This window comes from Poecilia reticulata, chromosome 8 (assembly GCF_904066995.2).
Source record: "Poecilia reticulata chromosome 8, P_reticulata-male-v2, whole genome shotgun sequence".
NCBI lineage: Eukaryota > Metazoa > Chordata > Actinopteri > Cyprinodontiformes > Poeciliidae > Poecilia > Poecilia reticulata.
In genome coordinates this window covers 24371341-24399230 of record NC_088837.1, presented here as the reverse complement: position 1 = coordinate 24399230, position 27890 = coordinate 24371341, and the positions used below count along the sequence as shown (strand labels likewise).

Below are 27890 nucleotides of genomic sequence, written 5' to 3'. Positions count from 1 at the left end.
GGAGCCAGCAGCCAATCAGCGTACAGCATTGAGCTTCTGAGCTGTGCTAATTGTGTTGTTATGTCTGCCGCTAGGTTTTAACCTGCCTTCCTGCGGGCTGAGGCGATCCAGACAGCGGCCTCCTGTGCGGGATCTGGCTCCATGGAGACCCCCAGAGACCCGGTGAGTCCCTGTCTCCTCTGCCCGGAGACAGACCTTTGTTCCCGCTTTGTTATGCTTGTTCGAGCCGCTTCTCCAGAGAGCAGCGATGATCGATACTGACAGACTGATTCCTGCACATACCGCGGTTACAGAGTCGGGTCATGTATGCCGAATAAAGCGATGAGTATAGATGAGTGAAGCCAAGCTGCGAGTTGAACTCCAGAACCTTGGAGCTGGATTCAAAACCGGCAGGAAGCTGGAATTGGAGGAATGCTGAAGGGAGTCTGGTGTAGTGTCCTGCAGAGTCAGAGCACCGCAGTGCAGAGCTGCAGAAACAAGATCTCATCAAGATGTAAATGAGCTGCAGATGTCTTGACAGATCTAAACATCTGATGAGGTTAAAATAAATCATACCGATGGGACCAAAAGTGTTAGAGAGGGAGGAACCTGAATGATCCAAAAACCCAACTGGAAACATGGTCAGGTTCAAAAACTGAAGGGAAAAAGCATAAAAAATCCAAAGAATACCTGGAAAACTGTAGTTCTTTATTAGACTAGAGGAACCTCTCAATCCGTAGAGCTTAGACTGACAGAAATAGAAGCTAGCATTTCTGCTTTAACTGTAAATATTTAAGATTTCTCCTGAACAAAATGCACAAACAGAACAGGATGTTCACTTGTGGGATCCCTCAGGGGTTAGTACTCGGTCCTACACTCTACTTCCCTCCCGTCATGCGTGAATGTGCCACAACTTTCCAACCTCAACTTTAAATTTCACGTGAAGCAACTGTGGAAGATCTCCTTCCATCCTTCCATCCTAACATTCCCAATCTTCTCTCCACTCTCTCTAACAGATGTTGAAAAACAAATCCACACTTTTATTGATCTTTTTTGAGATTTCAAGAACCTTCAGACGTTCAATATTATGTCCAAAACTCTTCAGTTGGGATCCTGATCCTGATAGCAGTGAGAAAATATGAAAATGTTAAGAAAGGCTCTCCATCAGCAGTCAGTCTCGCAACAAATCTAGAGAGGCCCCTGACTGAAGACTTGCTGTATGATAGTTTTATGACATTCTAACCAATAGGGATGGGGGATATTCTGAATATTTAATTTGAGTAAATCTAGACTTTTTTTCACCAGTTGACTCCTCGAGTTTCCATAGTTCAGATTAATGTCAGCACGCAGGGCGGCCATTTTGTTTGACAAGCGTGTTTTACTGCTTGTTTTTTTGGTCTTTGAATTCAGGTCAAAGACGGAATATTAGAGCCAGGCTGAGATTTTTATTTCTTAGTTATGAGAAAAAAGTCGTAATACTGAGAGAATAAAATAGTAATTTTATTTTAACTCCAACACAAAAAAACTGAAATTTAAAATGAGGAATGTTGAGCATCTTTTTAAGTTATATTTTGGTATAAGTTTTAGAGGTAACACTTAATAAAAATAAATATTTTAACACATCAGCATCAAATTATTGCCAGTAGAAGGACTTTGAAACAATCATACAATTAACAGTGTCTGTTTTGAAGAAAGAGCCACGCAGACTTCACTGATTATAGTAACTAAGCTTTTTTCTCATTAAAACAACTTTTTTCTTGTAATTTTAAGACTTTTGCAACTTATGACTTTTTTCCTGTAATTAAACATTTTCATAGCCTGGCCCTAATAACTCCATCTCAAAACTCATAGAAGGATGATTGAAATAAAAGCCAATTTTGAAAAAATATTTTTAGAAAATAAAAGTGAGCAAAAAAAAATAAAGTATTAAAATTGGAAATCGGATCTGGTATGAAAAAAAATTAGATTTCATATCTCAATATCCAAAAAGCAGAAACAGCAAAACTTCCCGAATGACACCATCAGCAGGTGTCAAGCACTGCTAATCCACCTCCTTTGCTTTTCTGGCCATATGGATGGAATCTCAGTAGAGATGTTGAAGTTGGGGATAAAGTCCTTGATGGATGGAGGGTTTGAACTTCCTTCTCTCTCTGCTCTTTGTTCTCATCGCAGTTTTAAGGAAGGACAAAATCCTTTTCTCTTCATAGTTGGTTTCTGTTTCATGTGCCTGTCCTCAGGTGGAGCGTCCGTCCAGGAAGCGGCAGGACTCCTTCGGGATGCTGGACAGCCTGGAGGAGGACCGCAGCAGCTGCAGCTCAGACTCCAGCGGCGGCAGCGGTGCGTCCAGCCCGGAGGACAGCGAGGATGAAGACTTCGGCGTGGGCGGAGTCGGCCATCAACTCACCACCTCTTCATCCTCCTCCTCCTCCCTGATGCTCATTAAGACCAACGGACAGGTGTACACCTACCCCGACGGCAAGGCGGGCATGGGTCAGTCAGAAGAGTTTCCACAAATTAAAACTTTGTTCTCAAGCATCATAGATACAGTAGATAGAAAATAAAACAAGAAAAAAAAAACAAGCCACACTTTATTTAAGTTTTTATGTCAAATGCAGCAATTTCCCCAAACCCCCCCAAAAATTCCCAGTTTACTCATTAGAGTAAACTGGTTGTAAACGTCAGGGCTATTTAGCGCAGTCTTTCCACCAGGGGGCGCCACAACTTTGGGAGAAAATATAAAAAATGAGTAATAAATATTTTATTAGAATCAAAAAAAATTTTTTACGATAGAATATTAAGCCTCATTAAGAAAACAAAACAAAATAAAATTATGAGATAAAGTCAAATTTACGAGAATAAAGTCGCCATATTTTGGGAATAAAGTAATAATATTACGACTTTATTCTCGTACAAGTTTATTCTTGTAACATTATGACTTTATCTCGCATTTTATTTATTTTTAATTATTTTTTCTTAGTATGGCTCTAATACTCCATTGTATTTTTTTTCAATCATTATAATATTTAAAGTAACAACTTATTTAAACATTATTTTCCATGTTCATGTTCTGGCTGAGAGTCAAATTTATCAAGCTGCTTTTCTCCTTAAAGTTAGCTTAGCAATCGCAAAATGGAGAAATTTCTGTCAAGAAATAAGACAGTGGAGGACAAAACTCTAAGAACTGGAATCAGAAGGTATGAGTTGGTATTTAAGTATAAAAAAGAGAATGAAAGTGATAAAAACATTCTGAAAGTTGTTTGTTTGCATATTTTGTAGCATTGTCTGTGTGGTTCTTCAGCCAGAAGCTAATGCTGGTTGGGTTGGAGGCCATGATGTGGAAAAGTTTGTGCACCCCTGAGGTAGCAGACCTCAGCAGGTGGTAGTTTTTCTCTCCGTCGTTGTTTTTTAGCCACCTGTGAGATGTGCGGGATGATCGGCGTCCGGGACGCTTTCTACAGTAAAACCAAGCGCTTCTGCAGCGTCTCCTGCTCCAGGAGCTTCTCCTCCAACTCCAAGAAGGCCAGCATCCTGGCCAGGCTGCAGGTGAGCCCGACCCGGTCCGATCAGAACCTCCCAGAACCCGGGAAGGTTCTGATCTGCTTCCTGTCTGTTTGAAAGGGGAAGCCGCCCACCAAGAAGGCCAAAGTTCTGCAGAAACAGCCTCTGATGACCAAACTGGCTGTGTACACCCAGCACCAGTCCAGCCAGCAGGGCGGCGCCAGAAAGAGCGGTGGGTAGCAGCAGAACCTTCCTCACTCATCATCATCGTCATCACAAACATGGCGGCTTTTTAACGCTGGCGGTGCATCCTGCAGTCTCTGTGGACGTGTTTGACTGGGGGCGTTACCTTGGAGACGGAGAAGTGACGGGAGCGCCGGTCAGCTGCTTCAAACACGTGAGTTCATCTCCTCAGCTCCATCTTGGTTTCCATGAGTCAAAGTCGAGGTCTGAGGGCCAAATGTGGCCCACCGTAACTTTTAATGTGGCCCTCCAGACTCCAGATGCTAAATGAAACCAATCAGTTTTCTGAGATTCCGCGATTGTGGAAATTCACAGAAAGTCACCAGATCCCAGCATTTTTTCCATCAGTCTTAAAATAAAAAGCTGTTCAGAAATGGGTGCAAATTGTTTTCCCCAATAATTGTATTATTTTGTCCCCAAAGTTCTTTGGACTTCTCCGTGTGTCCAGGTTCTGATGGGGAAGTCGTGGGGCAGCGTCAGTGAAGGAGTCCGGGTCGAGGTCCCGAACACCGACAGCGGTCTGCCCATGAAGGTCTACTGGATCGCAGGCATCATCAAGCTAGCCGGTTAGCGCCCAGAGCTCAGCTGATGCATCCAAGCCTTCATCTGGGGAGGTTCTGGTTTAACGGACGGGTTCTGGTTCCTCCTGCAGGTTTTAAGGCCCTGCTGCGCTACGAGGGCTTCGACAGCGACTCCACCCGGGACTTCTGGCTGAACCTCTGCGTGCCGGACATCCACCCGGTGGGCTGGTGCGCGGCCGGAGGGAAACCGCTGGTTCCTCCTCAGAGTGAGTAAACGATTCTGACGGACCCGATCCTGGGTGGTTTTCTGCTGCAGACCGACCCGTTTGGTTTGATTTCTGATTGGCTGGTGTTTTTCTGTCTGCAGCCATCCTGCACAGGTTCGCCAACTGGAAGACCTTCCTCATTAAGAGACTGACCGGGTCCAAAACTCTGCCGCCAGACTTCTCATCGAAGGTGACGCGTGAATCAGAGGCTTTCAGTTCGGTTCTGCTCATTCAGCTTCCATCATTATGGAGATTTTTTTTTTCAGGATTAAACTATCGATTTTGCAGATTAAACCTGAAAACTGCGATAGCTGCATCTGAACATCAGCAAAGTTATAAATGAGCCAAATTGGATTTAATAAGAAATTAAATTTAGTTTTTTATCGTGCTGAGATTACAGGTATGAAGCATAAATGTTGGTAAATAAAACTAAATATTGTTCCAAAACTGATTGAAATGTCCGGAAAGTTGTTGAATTTTGATACGTTGGATTTGTATAAATCCTGAAGAGGTAAATTTTCATGCAGAGACGACTTCAGAAAACTCCACAAACCTGTTAAAACGCTCAAATCAATTGTTGATTTTGTGTTTCTGTCATATGAAGCACTTTGAGTTGCCTTATTGATGAAATGTGCTGTTCAAACAAACTTGATTGATTGATCTGAGCCGCTGCTTGACGTCGTCTTCCTCCTCCTCCTCTTCCTCCTCCTCCAGGTGCAGGAGAGCATGCAGTTCCCCTTCAAGAAGCAGATGAGGGTGGAGGTGGTGGATAAGACCCACCTGTGTCGGACTCGGGTGGCTCTGGTGGAGCAGGTGAGCGTCTGTCCGGTCGGACGGTTCCAGCGTTTCCGTCTCCTTGACGACCGTGTCGTTGCAGGTGATCGGCGGGCGGCTGCGGCTCGTCTACGAGGAATGCGACGACGGGACGGACGACTTCTGGTGCCACATGTACAGCCCGCTGATCCACAGCATCGGCTGGTCCCGCTCCATCGGACACCGCTTCAAACGATCAGGTGGGCGTGGATTAAATCTGGCGGTGCGGATGAAGGAGGGATGGATGGACAGTGATTGTTTTTCTGTTTTCAGATGGGACGAGGAAGCTGGACAGACAGACGGACGCTCCTGGACAGCTGTTTGCCAAGGTGAGCCTCAGCTGGGCTCACAGTTCATCTTTTAAATCTGTTTTCATGCATTTTAAACCTGTTTAGATGTCAAATTTAATCGATTTTAACCATATTTTACATCTGCAGCCTTTTCAAGTTGTTCTTATTAAGCTGAAAGTTGCTAGAAAGTATTTTAAAACTAATTCTCACATTTTCTGGATTTATTTTTACTAATTGACCTGATTTTAATTGGGTTTCAGTCGTTTCAAACCAAAAATTTTTTTTTTATTATTTAAAAAAATAATTATTTATCTGCATTTCTAATATTGTATAAAAATGCTTAAGGGGTTAATTGAAAAATCTGCAGAATGTGCCAGTTCTTTTGTCCAATTAATCGATTAATCGTTGGAATAATTGCTAAGATAATCATTAGTTTATCCCTCGTTTTAATCATGGTCATTACATCAGACTATTCCATCTTCTGACCACCAGGGGGCAGTTTAACACCTGTAAACCTCAGAGCGATGTCCTCTGTCCCCCAGGTGAAGGAGGTGGACCAGACCGGACTCTGGTTCCAGGACGGGATGAAGCTGGAGGCCATCGACCCGCTGAACCTGTCTGCCATCTGCGTGGCCACAGTGAGGAAGGTGAGGAGGAGGAAGAGGAGGAAGAGTCCGTCCCGCTCAGACGGGCGACTCAAACTTCTCCGCCTGACCTGCAGCCTCCATCGCCTCCCGCAGGTTCTGGCAGACGGATACCTGATGATCGGCATCGACGGCTCGGAAGCAGCCGACGGCTCCGACTGGTTCTGTTATCACTCCACGTCTCCGTCCATCTTCCCCGCTGGGTTCTGTGAGATCAATAACATCGAGCTGACGCCCCCCAGAGGTACGTCCGGCTTCCTGCAGCTGCAGGTTTAAAGAAATGCCTGAATATCCTGTTAAATCGGATGGTTTCTGAAAACCTGGAAAGAACAGAAGCAAAGGAATACACTGCAAAAACACAAAATCTTACCAAGCATTTTGTTCAGTTTTACTGCAAATATCTTAATACACTTGAAAAGATAGAAAACTAACTTACAAGTAACTTTTCAGCAAGCTCAATAATTTAATATTGGCAGGTTATTCCACTTGTAATTTTTTTCTCCATTTCATAAAGTGAAATAATCTGCAAGTGGAACTAGAAGTTTTTCATGAATATTGAAATAATATTCATGAAAGTCTTTTGACTTTAATCTATATTTTGCTGAAAAGATACTTGTAAGTTAGTTTTGTCTCCTTTCCTGTGTACTAAGACACTGTAAACTAAACAAAAATACTCCGAGAGATTTTGTGTTTTTGTAGTGTATCGCTTTGTACGCTGTTCCAAACCAACTTTATTTATAAAGCACTTTAAAACAATCACAGCTGATACAAAGTGCTGTACATTAAAACACAACATAATAAAACAATTAAAATAAAATAAAATAAATAAAAACTTAGTTTAAATACAAAAACATACAATTTAAAACTAGATCCCGCTGGTGTTGAAAGCCAAGTAAAATAGATGGGTTTTAAGACGAACTTTAAAATATAGTTCCCAATAAACTAAAGTGTTTGAAGAAATCAGAAGATTTTTTTTGTTTGTTTTTCAAATTCTTGATAAAATTTCTGATTGGAAAAATTGGAACCAAAAGCTTCTGTACGTCCAGGACAGAACATTAATACTGGGAAGGAAACGGGTGGGAAGTGGGAAGTTCTTGGAAAAGTTGTGAATTAAAAACCTCTTAAGATGGAGATGAGTAGATTTGGAAAGTTTTGGAATGTCCTGGAAGCGTGGAGGGATGACGCTCCGCCTGTTTCTCCTCCTCAGGCTACGCCGGTCTTCCCTTCAGGTGGTTCGAGTATCTGAAGGAGAGCAAGTCAGTGGCCGCTCCGGTCAACCTCTTCAACAAGGTCAGACAAAGAACAGATGGATTCTGAACTACTGAAGCGATTAATCGTGATTAATCGCTTGTTAAAATAACGTCAACTAAAGTAGAAATCAAATATTTGTTGACTGTAACATAAAGACTAAGACTGAGTTTTTCACAGTATATTTTAAGCTGCAGATGCATTTTTTCCTAAAATTGATCAATTCTGCCTTTGCACCTTAGCCAATAAAATGTTTTTCCTATTTAAAAAATGATTTGACTTTAATGTATTTTCAATGTTGTACATAATAGGCCTAAGTGGTTAACTGAGTAATCTGCACAGTGTGCTAAGTTTTTATTTTATTACATCTTACTACAGTGAAATAATCTGGCAGTGGAATTAGAACTTTTTCATTAATATCGAGGAGTTATTGTCTTAAAACAAGCTGAAAAATTACTTTAAGCTAGTTTTGTTTTATTTATATTGTTCCAAGATATTTGCACAAGAACAGACAAAACTTTGTTTTTAACTTATTCTTTGCCTGGCTCCTGAAAAGTGGCTCCACTCCACGATTCTCCTTCCACTAAACTTTACCCATCGACTAATTTCTGATTTTGAAGCAGATTACCACTATTGTTTGTACATGGAACAGATTCTTTTAATTTTGTGGTTAAAGTTTGGCAGCAGAATGGACCCTCAGAACCACAGGAACCCAGAAGAACCCGTCAGGAACAGTGGAGTTGCCGTGACGACTCGTCTACCAACCAGGCTGAGCGTTTAAACTCCGCTCTCTTCGCTCCGACAGGAAGTCCCGAACCACGGTTTCCGTCCTGGGATGAAGCTGGAGGCCGTGGACCTCATGGAGCCGCGGCTCGTCTGCGTTGCCACGGTGACCAGGATCGTCCACCGGCTGCTGCGGATCCACTTTGACGGCTGGGAAGACGAGTACGACCAGTGGGTGGACTGCGAGTCCCCGGACCTGTACCCGGTGGGCTGGTGCCAGCTGACCGGGTACCAGCTGCAGCCGCCGGCCGTTACCGCGGGTAACCCTCACCTGGTGGGGGGGCTGAGGCAACATGCTAACCCAACATGCTAACCCAGGCGTCTGTTGGCTTCAGGGTCCAGAGATCTGCAGTCTGCCGGATCCAAACAGAGGAGGAAGTCCCAGCAGTACCGAGGACAGAAGAAAAGTTAAGAATCGATTTTTAATCCAACTGATGGAAGTTTTACAGATTTGGTTCTCCATCTTGAGTCTGTCTCCATGGTGACAGACTCAAATTTTGCTGGATGATTACTTATTGCGATAAACAATAATATTGTTGTTTTGAGACCATTTTCAAATGAACTTTAAATTCTAATGAACATTTAACGCTGGAACTGGAAAACATTTTAAATATCCAAAATAAATAAATAAAATAACAGAAACAACAAATAAAATTAACTATAACTTCTACGTAAATAAAATTCTCCTTCAAATAAAGGTTTAGTTGAGATCAAAGAACCAGACTGAAGACTTTTATCAACCAGTTCCTGGGTTAGAGAAAGAATCGAGAAAAACGATAAATCATGAAAATTTAGTTTTAATTGATTAATTGTGTCACAGCAGCGTTTCTGGAAGTGATGATGTACAGAGGCGTTTATGGATCGACTTTAAGGAAGAACAAAGGGAGCCGACAGTATCGTCACAAGATCAAAACAAGATAAAAAGCAAAGCTAACGGCCTTTTGCAGAGCATTTCCTGCAACTTCTGTAGAGAAGTTTGTTTATATGTGAATTCAGAGCCACGATTAGGATGCGACGCACTATAAGTTCATAAAAACAATAATTTTCAGACATTTTTTACGTCCGGCTTCTTCTGGTGCAGAATTATGACGCATGTGTTGCATCAATGACATAAAATGACCGAAACGTTTTAAAAACAATCTTATACAGATCCAATTTAGTTCCAAATATGGAAGTAGCACAAGTCCTGTTTGTTTTTTGTTTTGGTTGACAAAAATCGATTTGTTTCGCCTTCGCCTGCAGTTTTAACAGACAAATCTAAAAATGTTTATCCGACTGTGTGCCAGAGAGGAAGTTACCCGTTGCTAAGCGCCCCGTCAGCCTCTCCGGCTCCATGGTAACGGGAGTTCCCAGGAACCTATCAGGAGACGAGAACGAGACGCCGCCTGACTACCCGTCGCCGCCTCCTCCGGCCTCGGCCGCCCAGCCGCCGTCCGCCGACGCGGAGGGCAGGGCAGGTAAGACCGTTTAAACTGGCCAATGAGACGCTTTGGTGCTCCAGCTGCTCGGTCAGTGGTTATTCTGATGGTCAGCGAGTTTTTTTTTTTTTAGAGTAACTGGACTTGACTGATGGTAACTTTGTGTCTTCAGGTCTGCAGATGGAGATTCACAGCAACACAGGAGGAACGAATTCCTCATTCCAGCGAGCGGCGCCGGAAACCAACGGGTCGTCCCGAGATTTCCTGGCCAACAAAGATCAGTAAACTTTGCTTCTTCACCATCGAACCATTTACTGTGACGAACTATTAACTGCCGCCCGCTTCACCTCATTGGTTTCCTTCCACAAACCAACCAACTCTTTATTCTTCTGAAGCAAAACGACCTGAAAAGGAAGAAAATTTAAGCTGATCGATGTGATGCATTCGGGTGCCGTCAGGACAATGCGGCTCTCATGAAGTGTTTCAAGTTTGGAAGTTTTCTCCTTATTTAAAACAGTTTTTTGCCTTTGATGTCTCCAACAGGAGAGAAAATTTGAAGGCTATCCTGGAAATTACATCTTACTTTGCATAACTTTAAATTTTGATGACTGAATTTACTTTTTGTTACCTGATATTTCCCTAATTCCTACAAGGATAGGTATTGGATCATAGGAGGCGCCTTTTTAACCTGGTGGGAAGAGGAGAGCTCAATTATAACAGGTACTCTGACTGAAAGAGACTTTATAATGCTGATGAGTTCCCAGTAGCCATTAGCTCATTTTGTATTTGCACCTCTAAGCTGTGAGACGGTATGATGTACGTTTTAGAAAATAACCCCCTTAGTAACAGAAAGATAACCTCCACATTTCAAAAAAGTACCCCAAAAGTCGTGGGACAGGAAGGAAACCACTGAGGTTCAGAAGGTAACATTTAAGTTACAGAAAAGTAGCCTTGAAGTTACAAAGTAACTTTTAAATTAGAAGTAAGAATCCTCAAAGTCACAGGAAGGTAACTTCTAAGTTTAAAGGAGCTAACGTTCATGTTAGCTTCAGAGGGGAACTTCTTAGTTACATTAATGCAACCTCTAAGGTGCTGAACAATAGCCTCAAAGGTTCAGAAAGTAACATTTCAGTTACAGGACAGTAACTTAAACTAGAGGAATGTGACCTCTAAGGTACAAGAAGGTAATTTAAATAACTTCTAAGTTACAGAAAGTAGCCTTGAAGTTGCAGGAAGGTAACCTCTAAGGTTCAGGAAAGTAGGATTGAAGTTACAAAGTAACTTTTAAATTAGAAGTAGGTAACCTCTAAGTTACAGGAAGGTAACCTGTAAGGTTCAAGAAGCTAATTTAAGTTACCAGAGGGGAACTTCTTAGTTACATTAATGTAACCTGTGAGGTACTGAACGATAGCCTCTAAGGTTCAGAAAGTTAAGTTACAGGAAAGTAACTTAATTAGAGGAAGGTGACCTCTAAGTTTCAGGGAGGTCATTCAAGGTTACAGGAAGATAAAATTCAAGTTACAGGAAGGTTTCCTGTAAAGTAGCCTCTTAAATTTGAAAAAAAAGAAAAAGTACCATATAAAAAGCAGATATATTAAATACTGTTAGAAAATATTTAATACGTTTTATAAGATTCTTTTGTCTTTAAATTTCTAAAACAAAAGTTAAAATTAAATATACACAAAATAGAAGGAAATGTTGACATAAAGCAAATTTATCTTTACAGTTTGATTTTGAACCTTAAAAATATCCAAAATCTCCTGAAATTCTTCTGATACCTCAGAAACCAGAATTTAGATAAGCTGCAGAACAAAAAAGGTTTAATTTGATTAAACAGATTTTAACAAAAATATATTTGATTTAAAGAAGAAATACTTTATTCTAATTTAGTTTATTAAATTAACATTTTATTACCTCTTCTCTCTGTGTGGCGTCCATGATATAAAACAATATAAATGTAAAGTTTGATGTGTTTTTGATGGTCAGTGAAGGAAGTTTTTCTGTTTTCATTCATGCAGAAGATGAACTCAAAGTTCAAAAGTTGAATTCTGCGTCTGTAACGTTAAACGTCGCATTTTCTAGAAGAAAATAAATCTATTGCATTTCATGAAGCTCTGAAGGTTTTATAGACTGAATTAAACTGATTTTATGAGACATTTATTTTTACATTCTAGTAAAAAATTGTCAGAATTAGAGCCTAAAATCTAAATTAAATGTAAAAATGGAAGCCAGTTTCTCCAAAGGACAACTTACATTTCTTTTGGTCAGTATTATTTTTTGTGTTTTGATTTTTTTGGTCAAAGAAAAAAGTAGAAATAAAAAGAATGAAGGGAACTGGATGTATTCATGATTCTAGTTTACATGTACTCATTTTTATTTAGTAAATCCAATTTTTATGGAAGCTTTTAACTGCCATAATCTTGGAAATAAATTCAGGAGCAGTTTCTTGTTCAAATTAGTTTTACACGTGTTTTCTATCTCGTTATAATGGACACATTTTGCATCTTTTAATGAGAAACTCGTTTTTTTCATTTTGTCATAAGAAACATTCTCATTTTAACAAGATGTGTTTTATTTCTAGTTATAACAGAAATAACGAGACTTAAAAGTTTCTCATTTTAACGATATAAAAATATCTTCCTGTGACAGATTACGACTCGATATATTTCGTTTATAAGTCATGTGAATCTCATTATAATGAGATTTTAAAATTTTGCTTCTCTTGAATTTATTTCCAAGTTCTGGCAGTTAAGCTCTTCCGTAAAATGTACATTTTTAAAAGAAGTGAGTGACATGTTTTATATTTGCTCGTAACGAATGTCTGAATCTTATTTCCCTGGGAGAAAAAGGCTTCCTCTCCTCTCATCTCATCGATTGTCTGTCGGTAAACCCGGGCCCGGCTCCCAGTTTATCATGACGAACCGGAACCAGTGCCAACTGGTTTCTGTTGTGAGAAAACAATCATGTGTCCTGGTGCTTTATGTGGAGGATTCAAAGCTCTTTCTGGGAGGATTTCTACGCTCTCCGCTTGTGTTTTTATAAATATGTTGGATTTTCTAAGAGCAGAACATGCTGAAGGTCTTCCTCGTCACTTTCTGACGCCGGCGCGTCGGACTGAACCGGTTTCTCATGGAGCAGAGTTCGATCCCACAGGAAGTGAATCAGAATGACCTCAGAGGCTCAGAGCTGATCACACTGTAAAAACACTAAATCTTACCAAGTTGTTTAGTTTCTACTGCAAATATCTGAGCACATTTTAAATGAGACTAAACTAACTTATAAGTAACTTTTCAGCAAGATATAGGAGTGTTTTTAGTAAATAAAAGTACTAATTTTACTCCTTATAACAGAATGTTATCAGTGAAATAATCTGCCAGTGGAACTAGTACTTTCTCTTCCATATTAATGAATTATTGACTTAAAACAAGCTCATATATCTTGGTGAAAAGTTGTAAGTTACTTTTCTCTTATTTCAAGTGAAATAAAATATTTGCGCTAACGCTAGACCAAAAACATTGGGTAAGATTTTGTGTTTTTGCAGTTTAGGTGATAGTTTTGGACTGATTTACTCAAAAAATGTTGAGTATTTATTTCAAACACATGGAAATCTTTCTGATTTCACTTATTATAAATATGAAAACTGCAGTCTGAACAGTAGATGAGTCCGTTTACAGTATAGCTAAAAAAGTGAAGCGGTCATGAGACGTTTCTCCTGTGGGACATCCTGGTTGTCCAGCGACCTCTGCTCTTTATGCTGTTAAATGTGAAAATAAAGCTGAAGATCTTCAGAAAAGAATAGTTTTTAGAGGAATCTGTTGATGTTTGTGGATTGTTGTGAACTTTTCTTGACTCCCCATCAGTTCGAAGGTTTGAAGATGACAAACGGATCTGGATCAGCTTGCTGTAACTGTCTGACTACAGTCGTGTGTTGATGTTCTGATGAAGGTTTTTATACGTTGTGCAATTTTTTGGCAGCATGATTGTGAAGAAATATTTCATCTAGATGTGAAATTAATGACTTTTTATGCAATAAAAAGAAAAATCTCAAGAGTCTCTGCTAGCAAATATATTCATTCATGCATGAATGATGAGAAGTGGTAGACTGGGATTTTGTTTTACAGTTGTAATTTTCTACCAATATGGATCTAGGATCCGTGCTGTCAGGTTCTGGTCGGACCAGAGAAATGTGACATGCAGAACCTGCTTCCACCTCATTCCTCTCAGTAGAACAGCTGCTCATTAGTTTCTCCTCATCCTCTCTCAATAAATCATCAGAGCTCCTTAACATGCCTTCTGGTCTGGAAATGGATCCTAACACAAGTGATTTATTACCGGGTCAGAAGAGATGATACCGAGTCAAAACCAAACTGGGCGTCTCCTGGTCTCATGTCCAACCCACTGACCTCGGCCCATGCAGAACAGACTTTGTGTCGAGTCAGTGAATAAAACTTCATAGACTAGGGAGTCCAAAGTGCGGGCCGGGGGCCATTTGTGGCCCTCTGAAGGATTTTGGGAGGTGGTTGATGCAGATGGACACATTTTTCAACAATCTTTACAGATAAATAACTTCTTAAGAAAATATTTGGCACAAAAAAATAGATTCCCATTTATTAACACGTTCTTTATCATTCATGTTAATTTCGGAGCAACTGGAATAACAAACATTGACCTATTCCTAAAATGTAAATATTACTTCTCATACAAGAAAACGACCAGAAGAATTAGGAAACTGTTGGTCTTGACATACACAACCATAGTTTGTTCATTTTAGTACAATTAAAATTGTTTACTTTATTACTGAAAAGCTACAATAAACAAAAGGCTGGAAAAGTATGTTTTAAAAATGTATGATTTTGGTTTACCCACGTGCTTTCAGCTTAACATTGGCCCTCGTTTCAAAAATTGGTTATGAACCACCGATTTGATTCGGGTGTTGAGCCACAGAAACATGTGAACATGGAGGCTGAAGTTGGATACCACAACTCTGCAGCGCTGGAGTAATTGGTCCTCTCTCTCCAATTGTGACAAAGGTACACGGTGGTTGTCCTTGGTAACGGCAAAGATTAGCCTGATTCAAAACTACAGCAAAAATATTAAGAAATATTAACTTTGTACCCAGAAAATACCCTTAATGAAATATCGGATTAGAAGGTTTGAGAAGTAAATAATAATATCATCAGCATAAGATGATACTTTGTGGTTAAAGTGAACCACGATTAGCTGAACATGTTGACCTTAATATGTTTTCATTTTCCTATCAACTAAAAAAAATAGCAGTTTGACACATAAAAACTCAATTACTTCAAAAATGTTATATAATTTCACCCAGGGAGGTTGCCATTTTTTCACTTGCTGGGTTGATGTTGGGTCCGTTCTGTACTGGAATCTACAGAGTAAACACGAGAAGGCTAACTTTACCTGAGTTGGCTGGTGTTAAATTAGACAATGCCACACTCTGTCACTGTTGGCTGTAATTTAAGAACAAAAAAATAGTGAGGCGAGTCTGGATCGATTCCCAAAAAGCCGAACATTTCTGAACAACGTACATTGGTGCTCTCAACATTTCTCTCCAGAAATCTTTGAGTCATTTGTACAAGCAAAATTTATGAAGGAGCTAACAGGTGGTTGTTACCCTCTCAAGCTTAAAACAAATGCTGTGGCGTTAGTTTTTATCCAGGAAGCCTATAAAGCCAGCCAGCAGCTAGCAACCAAAAGACACTTAAAGGATAAGGGAGCCATTGCTACTGAATGTGAAAACATGGACTACTTACCAACCAGAGGTATGTGTCATTCATCGTTTCCTTTATGAAGCTGAAGTTAGTAGCAGCAGTTGTTCCACCAACACTTTCCTCTTCCTCCGTTTGCTCCTCATCTTCATTACTCCTTGTGATTTCTTCATTTCCATCCATTTGAACGCGCTCCGGTTCAAACTGAAAAAGCTTAACGGCTTTACTCGTCACTGATTTAACTGGACGGAACTACTAGCGGGATCAGACCTAGCATACATAATTTACCCAGAATGCATTGTACCGTAACAACATGGCGACGATAATGCGACAATATTTAATTTACCTTTTTAAAACCAAAAGAGGCTACAGTGTTTTTACTGTATTGCTTTTACATCTAAAATAAACATTTCTCAGATATTGTCTTCTGTAATAACTAGCTTTTGAAGGCTATGATGTTTTTATACCCGCTCTTCTTGGGTTTAATGATCATAGTAAACAAATCTTTTGGGTTTGTTGCTCCATTACACTGAAATCTGCTGAAAGACTTAAAGTTGAAGGAAATTGTCACTGTTAATGTAATTAAAGTCACTACTAATCACTTTGTAAATTATTTGACTAATATCAAGTATTTTAGTCCTATTTTTCTTTTATGGGTGTGTTTGCGCTTTAGATAAAAGTCACATGGATGTTCTTCAAGTCTGTTTCTGTCCTCATTTCATCTGCCTGTAAAAGGAAAGTCATGCCAGCCCACCAGCTGTCCAGATCTACCTGGACCAGAGCCTGATGTGTTTCCCTGATGATGGAGGATAGGATTCAGCTGATGGTTCAGCATCCGCAGCATGACTGATATCCTGCCAGAAACGTGTAGATCCCCCCCGTCCCGCCTTCTAAAAACAGCTTCCTGGACCGCATGCTGACACCAGACACTCGCCGTACTGGACACCTGCCGGACTCGCTGCAGTCAGATGATCAGATTTATGCAACTCAGGTGAAACTCTCATGTAAAAAAAGAGGACCATGTTTATTAACACAGCAATATTTCATTCACTGCAACCGCTTTTGTTGTTTTTAAGAGGTTTGGTCCAGTTTTTCAGGAGTTTTTTTCCTGTTGCTTGTTAACAAAATTGACTCGTTCCTTGATTTTAGCAGCCCTAACTTATATAAGATGACCTGCACTGCAAAAAACTAAACATTTCCAAGTAAGTTTCTGGTGCATTTATCTTAGAAAACTTGTTTTAAGTCAATAATTCCTTAATGCTGATTAAAAGGCTCTCGCAGATTGTTTCACTTATAACATAAAAAAATATATCTTGATATAAGTGAAATAATCTGCCAGTAGAACCAGTACTTGCTTCTGTTATTGCAGCTAGAAACTAGAGATCAGCCTGAAATCTGGGTGTAGTGATGACCTCTGACCTGAACCTTCAGAGCCACATAAAGACGGTTACAAAGTCGGCTTTCTATCCCCGGAAGAACATTTCCAGGTTTAAAGGACAAAAGTCTTAGCAAGATGTAGACCGGGTGTCTGTAAACGGCAAGATAAAGAACTATAATGTTTTTAAATGTAGATATAATACGACATGCAGATTTTTAGCAGTTAATTCTGCAATATTTACATTGAATTTCTACACAGAATGGCACTAAAAGCAGAAAAGTGCCGCTTGGTATTTATCTAATTCTAATTTGAATTTATTTTACAAGGGGGCCATGCATATAAATCAACATTAGTATGTTAAAACAACCATGTAACAATGCCAGATTTAGACACTGGGGTTTAATTTTCATCTGTAGTTTTCTGGTAGTTCTGGCTCTGCATCCCCGGAACCAGAACCAAAAATGGAGAAACAGAATTCAGCTTCTATTCTCCATGAATCTGAACAAACTTCCAGAAAACTGTAAAACATCTGAAACACTGATATCTTTTAAATCTAGACTAAAATTCCACCTGTTTAGAGCTGCTTTAGATTGATAATAATTAAAAATTGATTAATATATTTCATGTACATTTGCTTGATGATGGATATTGATAAAATGTATTTATTGCTATGTTATAATTTGTTACTTTATTACGTTTTTACGGTTTAACTGCGTTTCAGCTGAAATGTGCGACACAAATAAACTTTACTGAAGAAAATTGTGAAACGATCTTTATCGTGATTTTTTTTTTTTTTTTGCTTTTGACAGTTTTTTTTCCTGTTCATCTCGATCATAACTGTGATATGATTGAACTCAGACACTTCGTGGTCAACATGAGACTTTATTGATCAGTGCTGCATGTTTGGTGAGACTGGTAAAAACCAAGGTAGAGGATCGACTGTAGAGTGGGCGGGGTTTAGTGGATGGGTGGGCGGAGCTCCAGAGGGGCGGGGTTTACTCGTACAGGAAGGCCTGAGTGGCGGGGGTCCAGTTGACGAACTCCTCTGCCTTGAACCAAAGATCGATCTCCATCTTGGCGTTATCCAGGGTGTCGCTGCCGTGGATGATGTTCCTGTGGACACAGTCGGGTCCAGATCAGTGACTTATAGTTTTATTAATTAACCAATCAGCATCTGGTCGATTCTGTCTGGAAATATTAGTTTCTTCTAAAAAAGAAGTCGTTTTCCCCATTTTGTTAAATGAAAACCTCAAGATGTATTTACTTTTTTTGATTTTTTTTGTTGCATTATCATTTATTAGTTTTCCAACAAAAAATAATTAGTGGTCATTTCTAATTATATTTTTACTAATGAAGTATTTTATATATTTTATTATAATTAATTAAATAATTTATTTTAAATTTTATCTGAAATAATACATTTTAAGCATTTCTAATTTTACTGCCTATCTCACCTATATCACATTAACAAGCTGCTTCCTTTTTTATTTAATGCTTTTTTCATGTATTTTAGGAATGTGTGGCATATATGTTTTATTTTTAAATGCATTTTTATTAGCAAAAATATATATTTTTTAATTGATTCTAATGTAAGGCTGTGTTTTAATGTTTATTTTTCTGTTTGTTCTCATTAAATTACTTTTTTCCTCATTTTTCTGGATATTCCTTGAGAACAAACCTCTTCTCGGACCTCAGTAATGCCATTTGTGGTTAAGTTTTTGATTATATTGAATCTTTGCAGTCATTTCCTGGTGCGTTGTGCAGGTTTTTCAGCGTTGCCATGGTTTCCTCACCTGCCGATGTTGATGCACAGGTCTCCACGGATGCTGCCGGGCTTGGAGTCAGCGGGGTTGGTCTCACCCAGCATCATCCTGGCCAGCTTCACAATGCTCTGACCCTCCCAAACCTGAAACACAAATACAAACACAGATGTCTTGGAGATTTCCTTCAAAAATAAACTTCAAACTTAACGTGGCTCTAACGGGTTTTTATGAAGTTACTTAAATGGTTTTAAGAATGTAAAGAAACCATCTAAAATAAACTGGTCACTAGTGGGATCTGTACTGGTAAGTACGGTGTTATTAGTGTCATGATATGGGACTAATTATCTAGTTTTAATACAAAACAGAGTTTTCTTTGGTGGTTAACTAGTTTTAAAAACCCAGCCGGTTTCAAACTGGTTAAATTAGTCATAGCTTCAGCACAGGAGAGCACGGTGTTGGAGGTATCATGATGAGGGATTCTTTATGTCAGTGGGAACATGGAGTAGGTGATATGGAATTTTATTGCAATATTTTGTGATGTGATGATGATGATTAGTATTAAAATAAAACCTACTTATCACTTTTTTAGGTGATAAATAGTTTTGCAGGATGGTGGAAGCACGACGAACAGAAACATTCTTCTTTAAAAACGTTCCCATCTGAAACAGATTTCTTCAAAACGCAACTTTAAAAAGTGTGAATCACCCACTTTACTGAGCTTTATCGTATTTGTGAATTTAGTGATATTTATTAATGCTCTCCTGGCAGAAAATGTGGAGAAAATATAAAAAAATAACATTTACGATCATACTGTATGTCCTCTGTGTCTCCATGGTAACACCTAGTGGACAAGCAGCTGTTCTCTGTGTCTCCATGGTAACACTCTGTGGACAAACAGCTGTTCTCTGTGTCTCCATGGTAACACTCTGGACAAGCAGCTGTTCTCTGTGTCTCCATGGTAACTCTCTATGGACAAGCAGCTGTTCTCCGTGTCTCCATGGTAACACTCTGTGGACAAGCAGCTATCCTCTGTGTCTCCATGGTAACTCTCTGTGGACAAGCAGCTATCCTCTGTGTCTCCATGGTAACTCTCTATGGACAAGCAGCTGTTCTCCGTGTCTCCATGGTAACACTCTGTGGACAAGCAGCTATCCTCTGTGTCTCCATGGTAACTCTCTATGGACAAGCAGCTATCCTCTGTGTCTCCATGGTAACACTCTGTGGACAAGCAGCTATCCTCTGTGTCTCCATGGTAACTCTCTATGGACAAGCAGCTATCCTCTGTGTCTCCATGGTAACTCTCTGTGGACAAGCAGCTGTTCTCTGTGTCTCCATGGCAACACTCTGTGGACAAGCAGCTGTCCTCCGAGTCTCAGCTTCCTGTTGGACTGAAGCAGCTGAGGCCTTGAGGACCAGCAGGTGTCAAGAGGTCGCTGACGCAAACGGAAAAACAAAGCAGGAAGTTATGTGCGGCCATGTTTGTGTTGGCGTTACCATGGCGAAGACTGGTCCGGAGGACATGTATTTGCAGAGTCCTGCGTAGAAAGGCATGTCCTTCAGGTCCAGGTAGTGCTTCTTCATGTGGTCCTCAGAGGCCTGCGCACAGAGCAGGGAGAGATATGCATGAAACGCAAGCAAAAAGTAAGTACACCCTGCTGATCACACACGATTGAAGACATTAATTAACCAATCAGCATCAGTTTTACTGCTCTGGAGCAGAAAGGTGAGGTAAAAATCAGAGAAGCAACTTGAGCTGCTCGTCAATCTGCACTGAAAAACATTTCCTACCAAATATTTTTGATCTCATTTCTACTACAAATGTTAGTACACTTAAAATGAGACAAACGTAGCTTTTCAGCAAGATAAATGAGCTTCTTTTAAGTCAAAAATCTTTAATATCGATAAAAAATTACTTATAAGAAAATGTCCAGTTATGAGTGAAATAATCTGCCGGTGGAACTAACACTTAAAAAAATAATATTAATATTCTTAAGACAAGCTCCTATGTGTTGCTGAAATGCTACTTTTAAATCAAATACTTTTGGTTTAGTTTTTAGCACTAATATCTTAGTGCACTTGAAATAAGACAAAACTAACTTAGAAGTAACTTCAGCAAAACACTGGAGATTGCTTTAAGTCAATAATTCCTTAATATTGATTAAAAACTCTAGAATGTAAGTCGATGAGTAAATGTGTCCCTAGTTACCATGACAACAGAAACCAGAAAGCTTGGAAAAGATGATCACTTTGTGCTGCATCTAACATTTTTATCAGTAGATCTTAATTTAAAAGTTTGTTAACATGAATTTATTTTTGTATTTTAGTTGGAAGGGCTGCATGAAATCAATGACCCCATGACCCCACGCAGACAAACTGCTGCTGATCAGGGGTGTACTTAGTTTTCCTCCTGGTCGTCGTTTTGTTTCTCACCTGGACGAATTTGGCAGCGACCAGCTTGTAGCCTCTTGTCTCGAAGCGCTTGATGATCTCACCACACAGTCCTCTCTGGACGCCATCAGGCTTCACAGCGATGAAGGTACGCTCCATGTCTGCTGAGGAGGCTGCAGAGAAACACGCATCTCATTTATTCACATCTGAAAACCTTCATGTGAGGGATAAACGGGGTTAATACGACACAATGTGCTAAAAAAAACTATGAAAAAAGAGAAGAAACAAAAACAGAAGAAACTCTTAGAGCCACTGTAGAAAGAAACAAAGGAGTAAAGTTACTCCTCCCTTTTCCTAGACAATCAAACTGGACCCGAATCTCAGAACGAGCAAAAACGTAATGAGTCTGGAATAAAAACCCATCATAGATCCATCCTCCTCAGAAACCTGACCCAGTTTTCGATCCGCTTTCTGGTTCTGTCTGGACCCAGAAACTCGTTGCTAATTTTACAGTTGCTGGTATTTGTTGTCGTGACTTTGGCAGCAGCTGAGGGTCGGAGAGAGAGGCTCCCAGTTTAACCTCCTCCTGGGTATTATTAGGATCCCAGTTTGGGTTCTGCTGACCCTTCAGACGGGGACCAGATGAAACCAGAAACTGGGCAGAACAGAACCGGTTCCAGGCAGGAGAAACAAACAGGACTGGGGAAATTAAAACTCGCTCTGAGCCACAAAGGTTACGAAACTTTTGTAAAAACCTTTAAAATATCTGATAGACATTTTAAAGAGCCGCCATTTTATTTCTGTTTTTAGGTTTTAAAACGAAGAGAAACATCAAACATTTACAGAAACATTCATGTTTCTACCGGATTTAGATGTTTGATGTTTTAGATGAGATTTGTGACATTCTGATGTAGAAACTTAACAAAAAAGACGAAGAAGAATCCAGAACCAGAACCAAATCATCTTCTGCTGAAGGATCTGTCTTCTGGGATTTTGGGAAATTTTCCGGAACTATTCTTTCAAATCAAATCAAATAAAAACTCTTGAGATGAATGAATGAATGCATGAATTTTGCATGTTGGACAAAAAAAATGTTCAGAGATTCTGCAGCATAAAGCTCCGAACTTTCCAGACTTTCTCCGCCTGATCCGAACCAGAATCTAAAAACATTTTTCTGCAAATATAATTAAGAATTTCTGTACAAACGGAGGGAAAACGCTTCATGCAACAGAGTTTTAATGAAGCTGAAAACCTGCAGGACGCAGCGGTTCGGGTCCAGTTCAAATGTTTCTGCAGGGTCCGAACCCTCACAGACCGGGTCCGATATCTACCTGAGTTCTGGGACTTGAGGAGAACTTGTGAAGTTGAGTTGCCGGCGGCTGGGATGCGACACCGAGGCCGAAGACCCGAACAGCGGCTCTATATGGCGGCCGAACCGCGGGCGGGCGGGGTGAGGGCGGGGCCGGCCCGTGGGCTCGGTTCTGAATCGCTGGAAGCCGCTGACGGATCCCTCATTTGTGCATGTTTGTCTGTCACTGACTGGACCGTTTTAGAAGCTGTTGTCAAAGATCCAAAAGCTGCAAACGGAGAAAGAGAAAAAAGAAAATATTCTCCAAATTTCTTAACATTGAAGTAAGAAATCCGTGATTTTTAAAATTATCTTTAAAAAATGAATAAATAAAATAAATATTTAAAAATAAACCATGTGGATGTAGATGAAACTAATCACGAAACTTCTGAAAACTTTTATAAAGTCTCTGAGCTTTCTATGGATTCTGTTTTTTATGAAAAACAATTTATTTTATCTGCAGTTAAAATATTTATGATTATATTTCTAATCGTGTTTCTAATAAACTTTTGCTTGGTTTACACGTGGAATTAGCATTTCGTGCTCAGAATATTATCTTTTCGTTACACGTTAATTAGTGGTTAATTAGTGGTTAATTAGTGAGTTTAGTTGCTCCAGTAGAGTCACAAACAGGATGGAGGATTGAGCTGAAACTGAAAAATCTCTGAGGGAAAACATGGCAGCTTTCTTTCAGCCAGCTGGCTGTCAATGTAGGGGCGCAGCTAGATATTTTCTGAGGTGTATGCAGACGCATTAAAGGGGTTTTCAATGCACAAACAGCTGTTGAACACAGAAAATGAGCTAGAATAATTATCTTCTGGCGCCCGCTAGATTGGCGCCCTGCAACAGATGTTTGATTACATACCGAAGAAGAACTTTATTTAAAAAAATAACTTTAAACCATCGGAACCAAGAAAAACTAAAAGTATAAAATGATTAACTATGTGGACAGTTTTTGAGTTTGTCAGGAGTGTAAACACTACACTACCCATAATTCAATGCTCCCCGTCGCTGTGGTGGTGACTGATCAGAATCTAAATCTGCGGGTTAAACTGGGAGCAGAACCAGAATCCAGACCCAGATGAGGGGAAGCGCGGTGCCGGCTCTCACCTGATAAATATATCAGTCCTTCACCCTTCCCCCAAATTTCCCACTAAATATAAACCTTCTCCTTATCAGGGATGGAAAGCAGACTCCTCTCATGGAGGGGGGCAGGGTGAGGTTCTGTCCACTCTGCAGCCCTGCATGCTGGGGAGGTTCGGTGGGTGTGGAGGGGGTCCAATCAGGTCACCTCAAACCAAACATACCCCCCACCCTGACTGGTCCCTTCAGGAATCAAACATCTGAGCTGCAGGTTCGGGTGGCTCTCAGGTTTTGGGTTGTCGGTTCGTGTTCCACGTCCTCACTGTCCTCATGTCTCCCCGGTTCCGTCCAGCCTGTCAGCAGTGACCCGCTGCAGCGGGTCAGTCGGTACCGTTTGCATAAACTCTGAATTGTTTCCAGAAATGTCCATAAATCTGATTTAATCTGAATAAATCGGATTATTTTCATATTTTGTCACATAGTTTTATGTTTTCCTGTTTTTTTTTCCTGTTCTACCAAACCTGCTTCAATGCAGGTTTGTGAAGTTTGCTGATGGCGCCACCTTCTGGCCGGAAAACAAACGGAGGCGGATGTTAGTTTTTTTTTGTCTCCAGATTTTATTTCAGTGTTTGTAGTGAGACAGCAGAGGGAGGAGACGTCTGCAGGAGGCGGGGTCACGTTCTCCATAATCAATAATCACAAAAAACCCTGTTCTGGTCATCAACTCATCACTGATGCTAAACTAAATTAGCAACGTTTTCTAAAATCAAATTAATCCAAAATCTACATCTGAAATATGAGAAAACAAGAGGGAAAAGTATGTAATTTTGTTTTAATACATTTCGAAAATTTATTAAATTAAAAAATAAATAGAATAATTTGGAATAATTCTAATTATTTTAGTTTAAATGTGAATTAATAAAATCACATTAATGATAAAATATTGTAAAAGAAAATCTTGAAAGTCAATATAACTACATATAATATTACTATTGTTATATTTTTATCTAATTTTATTACGAAAATAATAAAACTCTGAAAAATATTGCTGTTGGTTTCTCATTCTAATACGACTTTATTTTTACTTATTTTTTCTTTAACTAATTAAAAAACAACAAACTAAGGATTTTTTTCCCTATATTTTAAAATTAAATCCAAATTAAAATGAATACATTTTGTTTTTATCACAACTGAAATTCAGAAATTTTCTTTAATGAAAACCTGTTCAACCAAAAGCTTCTTCACTAAAAATTAAGAAAAGAAAAAACATGCTGGAGGAAATTCTTTCATTTGTTTTTTTTTTCTTTTTTACGTTTTTGTCTAAATTTAAATAGAAAATATTTCTCACTTAACTTTGATGAAAATCAGATTTATCTGAAATTGACGGATTGTTTTTCAGTAACTTACAGTACCAGCTAATTTTGTTGAGTTTTACTAAACAGTTTTAATTATTTAATTTTAATAATTTCAAGTTTACAAAGCAAAGTTCTAATTGTGTATTAATGTATCTTTAACGTTTCTATTACAAATTAAAATCAAATAATCTGAATTTTCAGGCTCCGCCCCCTGCCAAACGTCTCCTCCAATCACATTATTCGCAGAAGAAAAGGATTCGTTTCCATGTAAACAGCCACTTCTGTACAAATAAAAAGCGAACAGAAACAAAGTTTAGATAGAAAACAACTGAAACATCAAACTGAAGAGATTTCTGTACATTTCATAAAGTCATAAATTCATTTTTATAATTTCTCTCTGTTTCATCGTCTTCTTAAACTTTCTGAGTTTTACAAATAAAAGACACCAAATGAAAGTTTTTCTCCTTGAGGTGGCGCTGCTCTCCCTCCGTTCATACATAAAATAGAATCTCCGATAGTTTTTATTTACACACTTCAGATATTTACAGGGTTTTTTTTTAGTTTTCAGACCAGCGACACGGTGGTCAAAGCTCTGGATCCCGGAACGGTTCTGGGCCGAGGCAGTGATCGATCTTTGGACCAGAACCGGATTCAGAACCGGACTGGGATCCATGACGTTGCGCGCCTGAGACCCAGAAAGTGGTCCTGAGAGAGCCGTTGGCTGATCGGTGATCGTCCACCTGAACTGGGCTTTTGGACCGCCATGTAAACCAGACCAGACCAGAATGAGAACTTCATCTCAGCAGGAAACCGTCCTGATGGTTCCTGAAGAGAGAAGCTTTTATTTTGGAAGTTTACATTTAGATTCATGATACTGATATTATCTATCTCCTGATTTTACTGAAATTTTTCATTGGTGTTTTTGTAATTTCTGGTCAAATTTGAGTTCAAACTCTGGATTTCTGCTTCAATCAGAAGTTGGAACCATTTAGGGATTTCAGATGATGGTGCTATTGAAGAAATTTAGATTATCTGGTTGGTTTCAAACCAATCCTGGTACTTGGGATCAAGGTTTTCCTGGAAAGTTGGAATTTCAGCTGTTTTTCTTGGTGGTATAAACCCCTGGCTCTGTGTTGGATAAAAGGTCCAGTCAAATCATTTTTGTTCTGTCCAGAGTCAACTGGTATCAGGTCATGGTTCTGGAATCTGTTCCAGTTTAAGCTTTTACTCAAATTCAGTTTTGGCAGCAAAACCAAAGGTTCACTCATTCATACTTTTCATACCTTTCTGTAAACATAAATTATTGAGCCAGAAGTGCTGGCCAGTGATACCATTAATGTTCCAGAACCTTACTGGTTCCCAGTCAGTGGAGCCGATTGAGTTTCTGAACAGGAGCGACCTGAAACTGGATGATATGGTACAGATGGAGAATAAAAAAGATCCCACTGACCACCAGAGCTGAGAACGGCGAATATTTATTACAACCAACCAACCAACCAACCAACCAACCCACCCACCCACCCACCCACCCACCCACCCACCCACCCACCCACCCATCCATCCATCCATCCATCCATCCATCCATCCATCCATCCATCCATCCATCCATCCATCCATCCATCCATCCATCCATCCATCATACCACCAACCGCATCATTCATCCTTTAATTCATTCATCCAATCAACCAACCAATTCATCAATGCAACCAATCACATCAACCAACCAACCAACCAACCAACCAACCCATCCATCCATCCATCCATCCATCCATCCATCCATCCATCCATCCATCCATCCATCCATCCATCCATCCATCCATCCATCCATCCATCCATCCATCCATCCATCCATCCATCCATCCATCAGTTAGAAAAAGACATATCAGCCTCCATGCCAGGGTCCGTCAGCTCTGGTGGTGATCAAAACAACAACAACTCTTTAGATTTCTATAACTGGAGTAAATATGACAGCAGCGTGATGAGCTGTACAAACACAGAACCAAGCGATCCAAACACAACTGGACTGAACTGAACAGAACTCTACTGAAGAAGGAGTAAACAGAACCTCTGTGTGTCTCTGAGCCCTGAGGTTTGACAAAAAGTGCTTCGACCAGCCGGAGCCGCTTCCAGCCGCCTCGGTTTATTGCCTCAGACCCGTCAGAGCCCGTCAGAACTGACCAATAGGAGGCCGGCTCTGGGCGGGGGTAGGCGGGTCCTTTGTAGAGCCGGCTGGTCGTTCAGGTGTGACAGCAGGTAGAGAAAGAATTTGATCAACTCTGAGGAGTGATGTCATCCCATCAACACGACTGATTGGCTAAAGGTCCGACCAATCAGATTAAAGAGTCACGCTCTCTTAAAGGACCATTCCTTATTTTTAACTCCAGATTTAATCAATCAGGTGGAGATTTATTAAGTTTAGATATTCTGATCTGAAACCCAGAGGTAAACAGACTAGTCCTTTAAGAGGAGCCTGACCTGGATCATGTGACCCTCAAACACTGTGAAATGTTCAGGGCCCATCATCATTGTCTGGAAACACAAAGACTGTAGTCTTCAGACGTTGTTCGGTAGAAAACCAGCATCTACTCTCTCTGATCCAATCAGGTGAGTTGGTGCTCCGTCGGCGTCCACGAGTCCGACCGTCAGTGAATGCCTCGCCACCTGCCTGGACTCTGAGTGGAATATGGCAGCAGGTATGAAGCCCAGGTCGGCCCCAACATCAGGACCTTTGTTGTCTTTTGTTAAAAACATGAAATCCGCCTCGGCGCGAAACGAAACGATGGCTGTTTTCCTCCTCGCTTTGAACATTTACAGATCAGTTCTGGACAGAACAGAGAACAGCTGTTGGTCTCTGTTCGCGGTTCAGATCAGACGATCGCTCTGCAGCAGCCCCACAAAGTCACAGTACCATCAGCCCGCTGCGGGGGGCGCAGTCCTGCTGCAAAAGCTCTTTATCCTCGACCCGTTTGGTCCATGAAGTCAATGAAAATAAAAACTGAAGTCTGGAAAACCACACCACATTAAATCCTGCAGCCTGACTGGCTGAAGGAAGCTGATTGGATGATGCCTTCTATTTATCTGCATTCTGATTGGTCCATGCGTCAGGAGTTGGGTCATCAGTTGCTAACACACAGCAATGAAACTGC

The 27890-nt window shown here is 40.1% G+C and overlaps 2 protein-coding genes and 1 long non-coding RNA gene across 4 annotated transcripts; 2 read left to right on the top strand and 1 right to left on the bottom strand.

The window, feature by feature from the left end:
* Window positions 1–4: 4 nt before the first annotated feature.
* On the top strand, window positions 5–13756 carry LOC103469014 (MBT domain-containing protein 1-like). Of its 2 annotated transcripts, none has more exons than XM_008416465.3 (18): window positions 5–162; window positions 2217–2469; window positions 3389–3522; window positions 3604–3709; window positions 3795–3874; window positions 4169–4286; window positions 4373–4507; window positions 4609–4697; window positions 5222–5320; window positions 5385–5520; window positions 5594–5649; window positions 6153–6257; window positions 6351–6498; window positions 7462–7544; window positions 8308–8545; window positions 8621–8692; window positions 9572–9742; window positions 9876–13756. In XM_008416465.3, the coding sequence occupies exons 1-18, from the start codon at window positions 142–144 to the stop codon at window positions 9986–9988; spliced, it is 2157 nt and encodes a 718-aa protein (XP_008414687.2). In that variant the 5' UTR covers window positions 5–141; the 3' UTR covers window positions 9989–13756. The 2 variants fall into 2 exon arrangements, with proteins under 2 accessions (XP_008414687.2, XP_008414686.2); XM_008416464.3 differs by having other exon boundaries at window positions 3598–3709.
* Window positions 13757–17669: 3913 nt separating this feature from the next.
* Window positions 17670–22448, bottom strand: LOC103469013 (nucleoside diphosphate kinase B-like). Its single transcript, XM_008416462.2, has 5 exons — window positions 22290–22448; window positions 21001–21131; window positions 20065–20166; window positions 18601–18713; window positions 17670–17920 (listed from the first exon to the last, which is right to left on the bottom strand). Exons 2-5 carry the CDS (start codon window positions 21115–21117, stop codon window positions 17803–17805), a joined length of 450 nt encoding a protein of 149 aa, XP_008414684.1. The 5' UTR covers window positions 21118–21131; window positions 22290–22448; the 3' UTR covers window positions 17670–17802.
* On the top strand, window positions 20113–21130 carry LOC145552633 (uncharacterized). Its single transcript, XR_014088754.1, has 2 exons — window positions 20113–20211; window positions 20895–21130. It is a non-coding gene; the product is annotated as an uncharacterized LOC145552633 (long non-coding RNA).
* Window positions 22449–27890: the final 5442 nt, after the last annotated feature.

Bases quoted from the DNA above. Each gene is read 5' to 3' on its own strand.
- LOC103469014 (XM_008416464.3), top strand. From the start codon at position 142: ATGGAGACCCCCAGAGACCCG. The intron at 6,258-6,350 runs GTGAGGAGGAGG...CGCCTCCCGCAG, and splicing joins GCGTGGCCACAGTGAGGAAG to GTTCTGGCAGACGGATACCT. The intron at 7,545-8,307 runs GTCAGACAAAGA...TCGCTCCGACAG, and splicing joins CGGTCAACCTCTTCAACAAG to GAAGTCCCGAACCACGGTTT.
- LOC103469013 (XM_008416462.2), bottom strand. From the start codon at position 21,117: ATGGAGCGTACCTTCATCGCTGTGAAGCCTGATGGCGTCCAGAGAGGA. The intron at 18,714-20,064 runs GTAACGCCAACA...TTTGTGTTTCAG, and splicing joins CCGGACCAGTCTTCGCCATG to GTTTGGGAGGGTCAGAGCAT. The intron at 17,921-18,600 runs GTGAGGAAACCA...CTGTGTCCACAG, and splicing joins CTGTGCATCAACATCGGCAG to GAACATCATCCACGGCAGCG.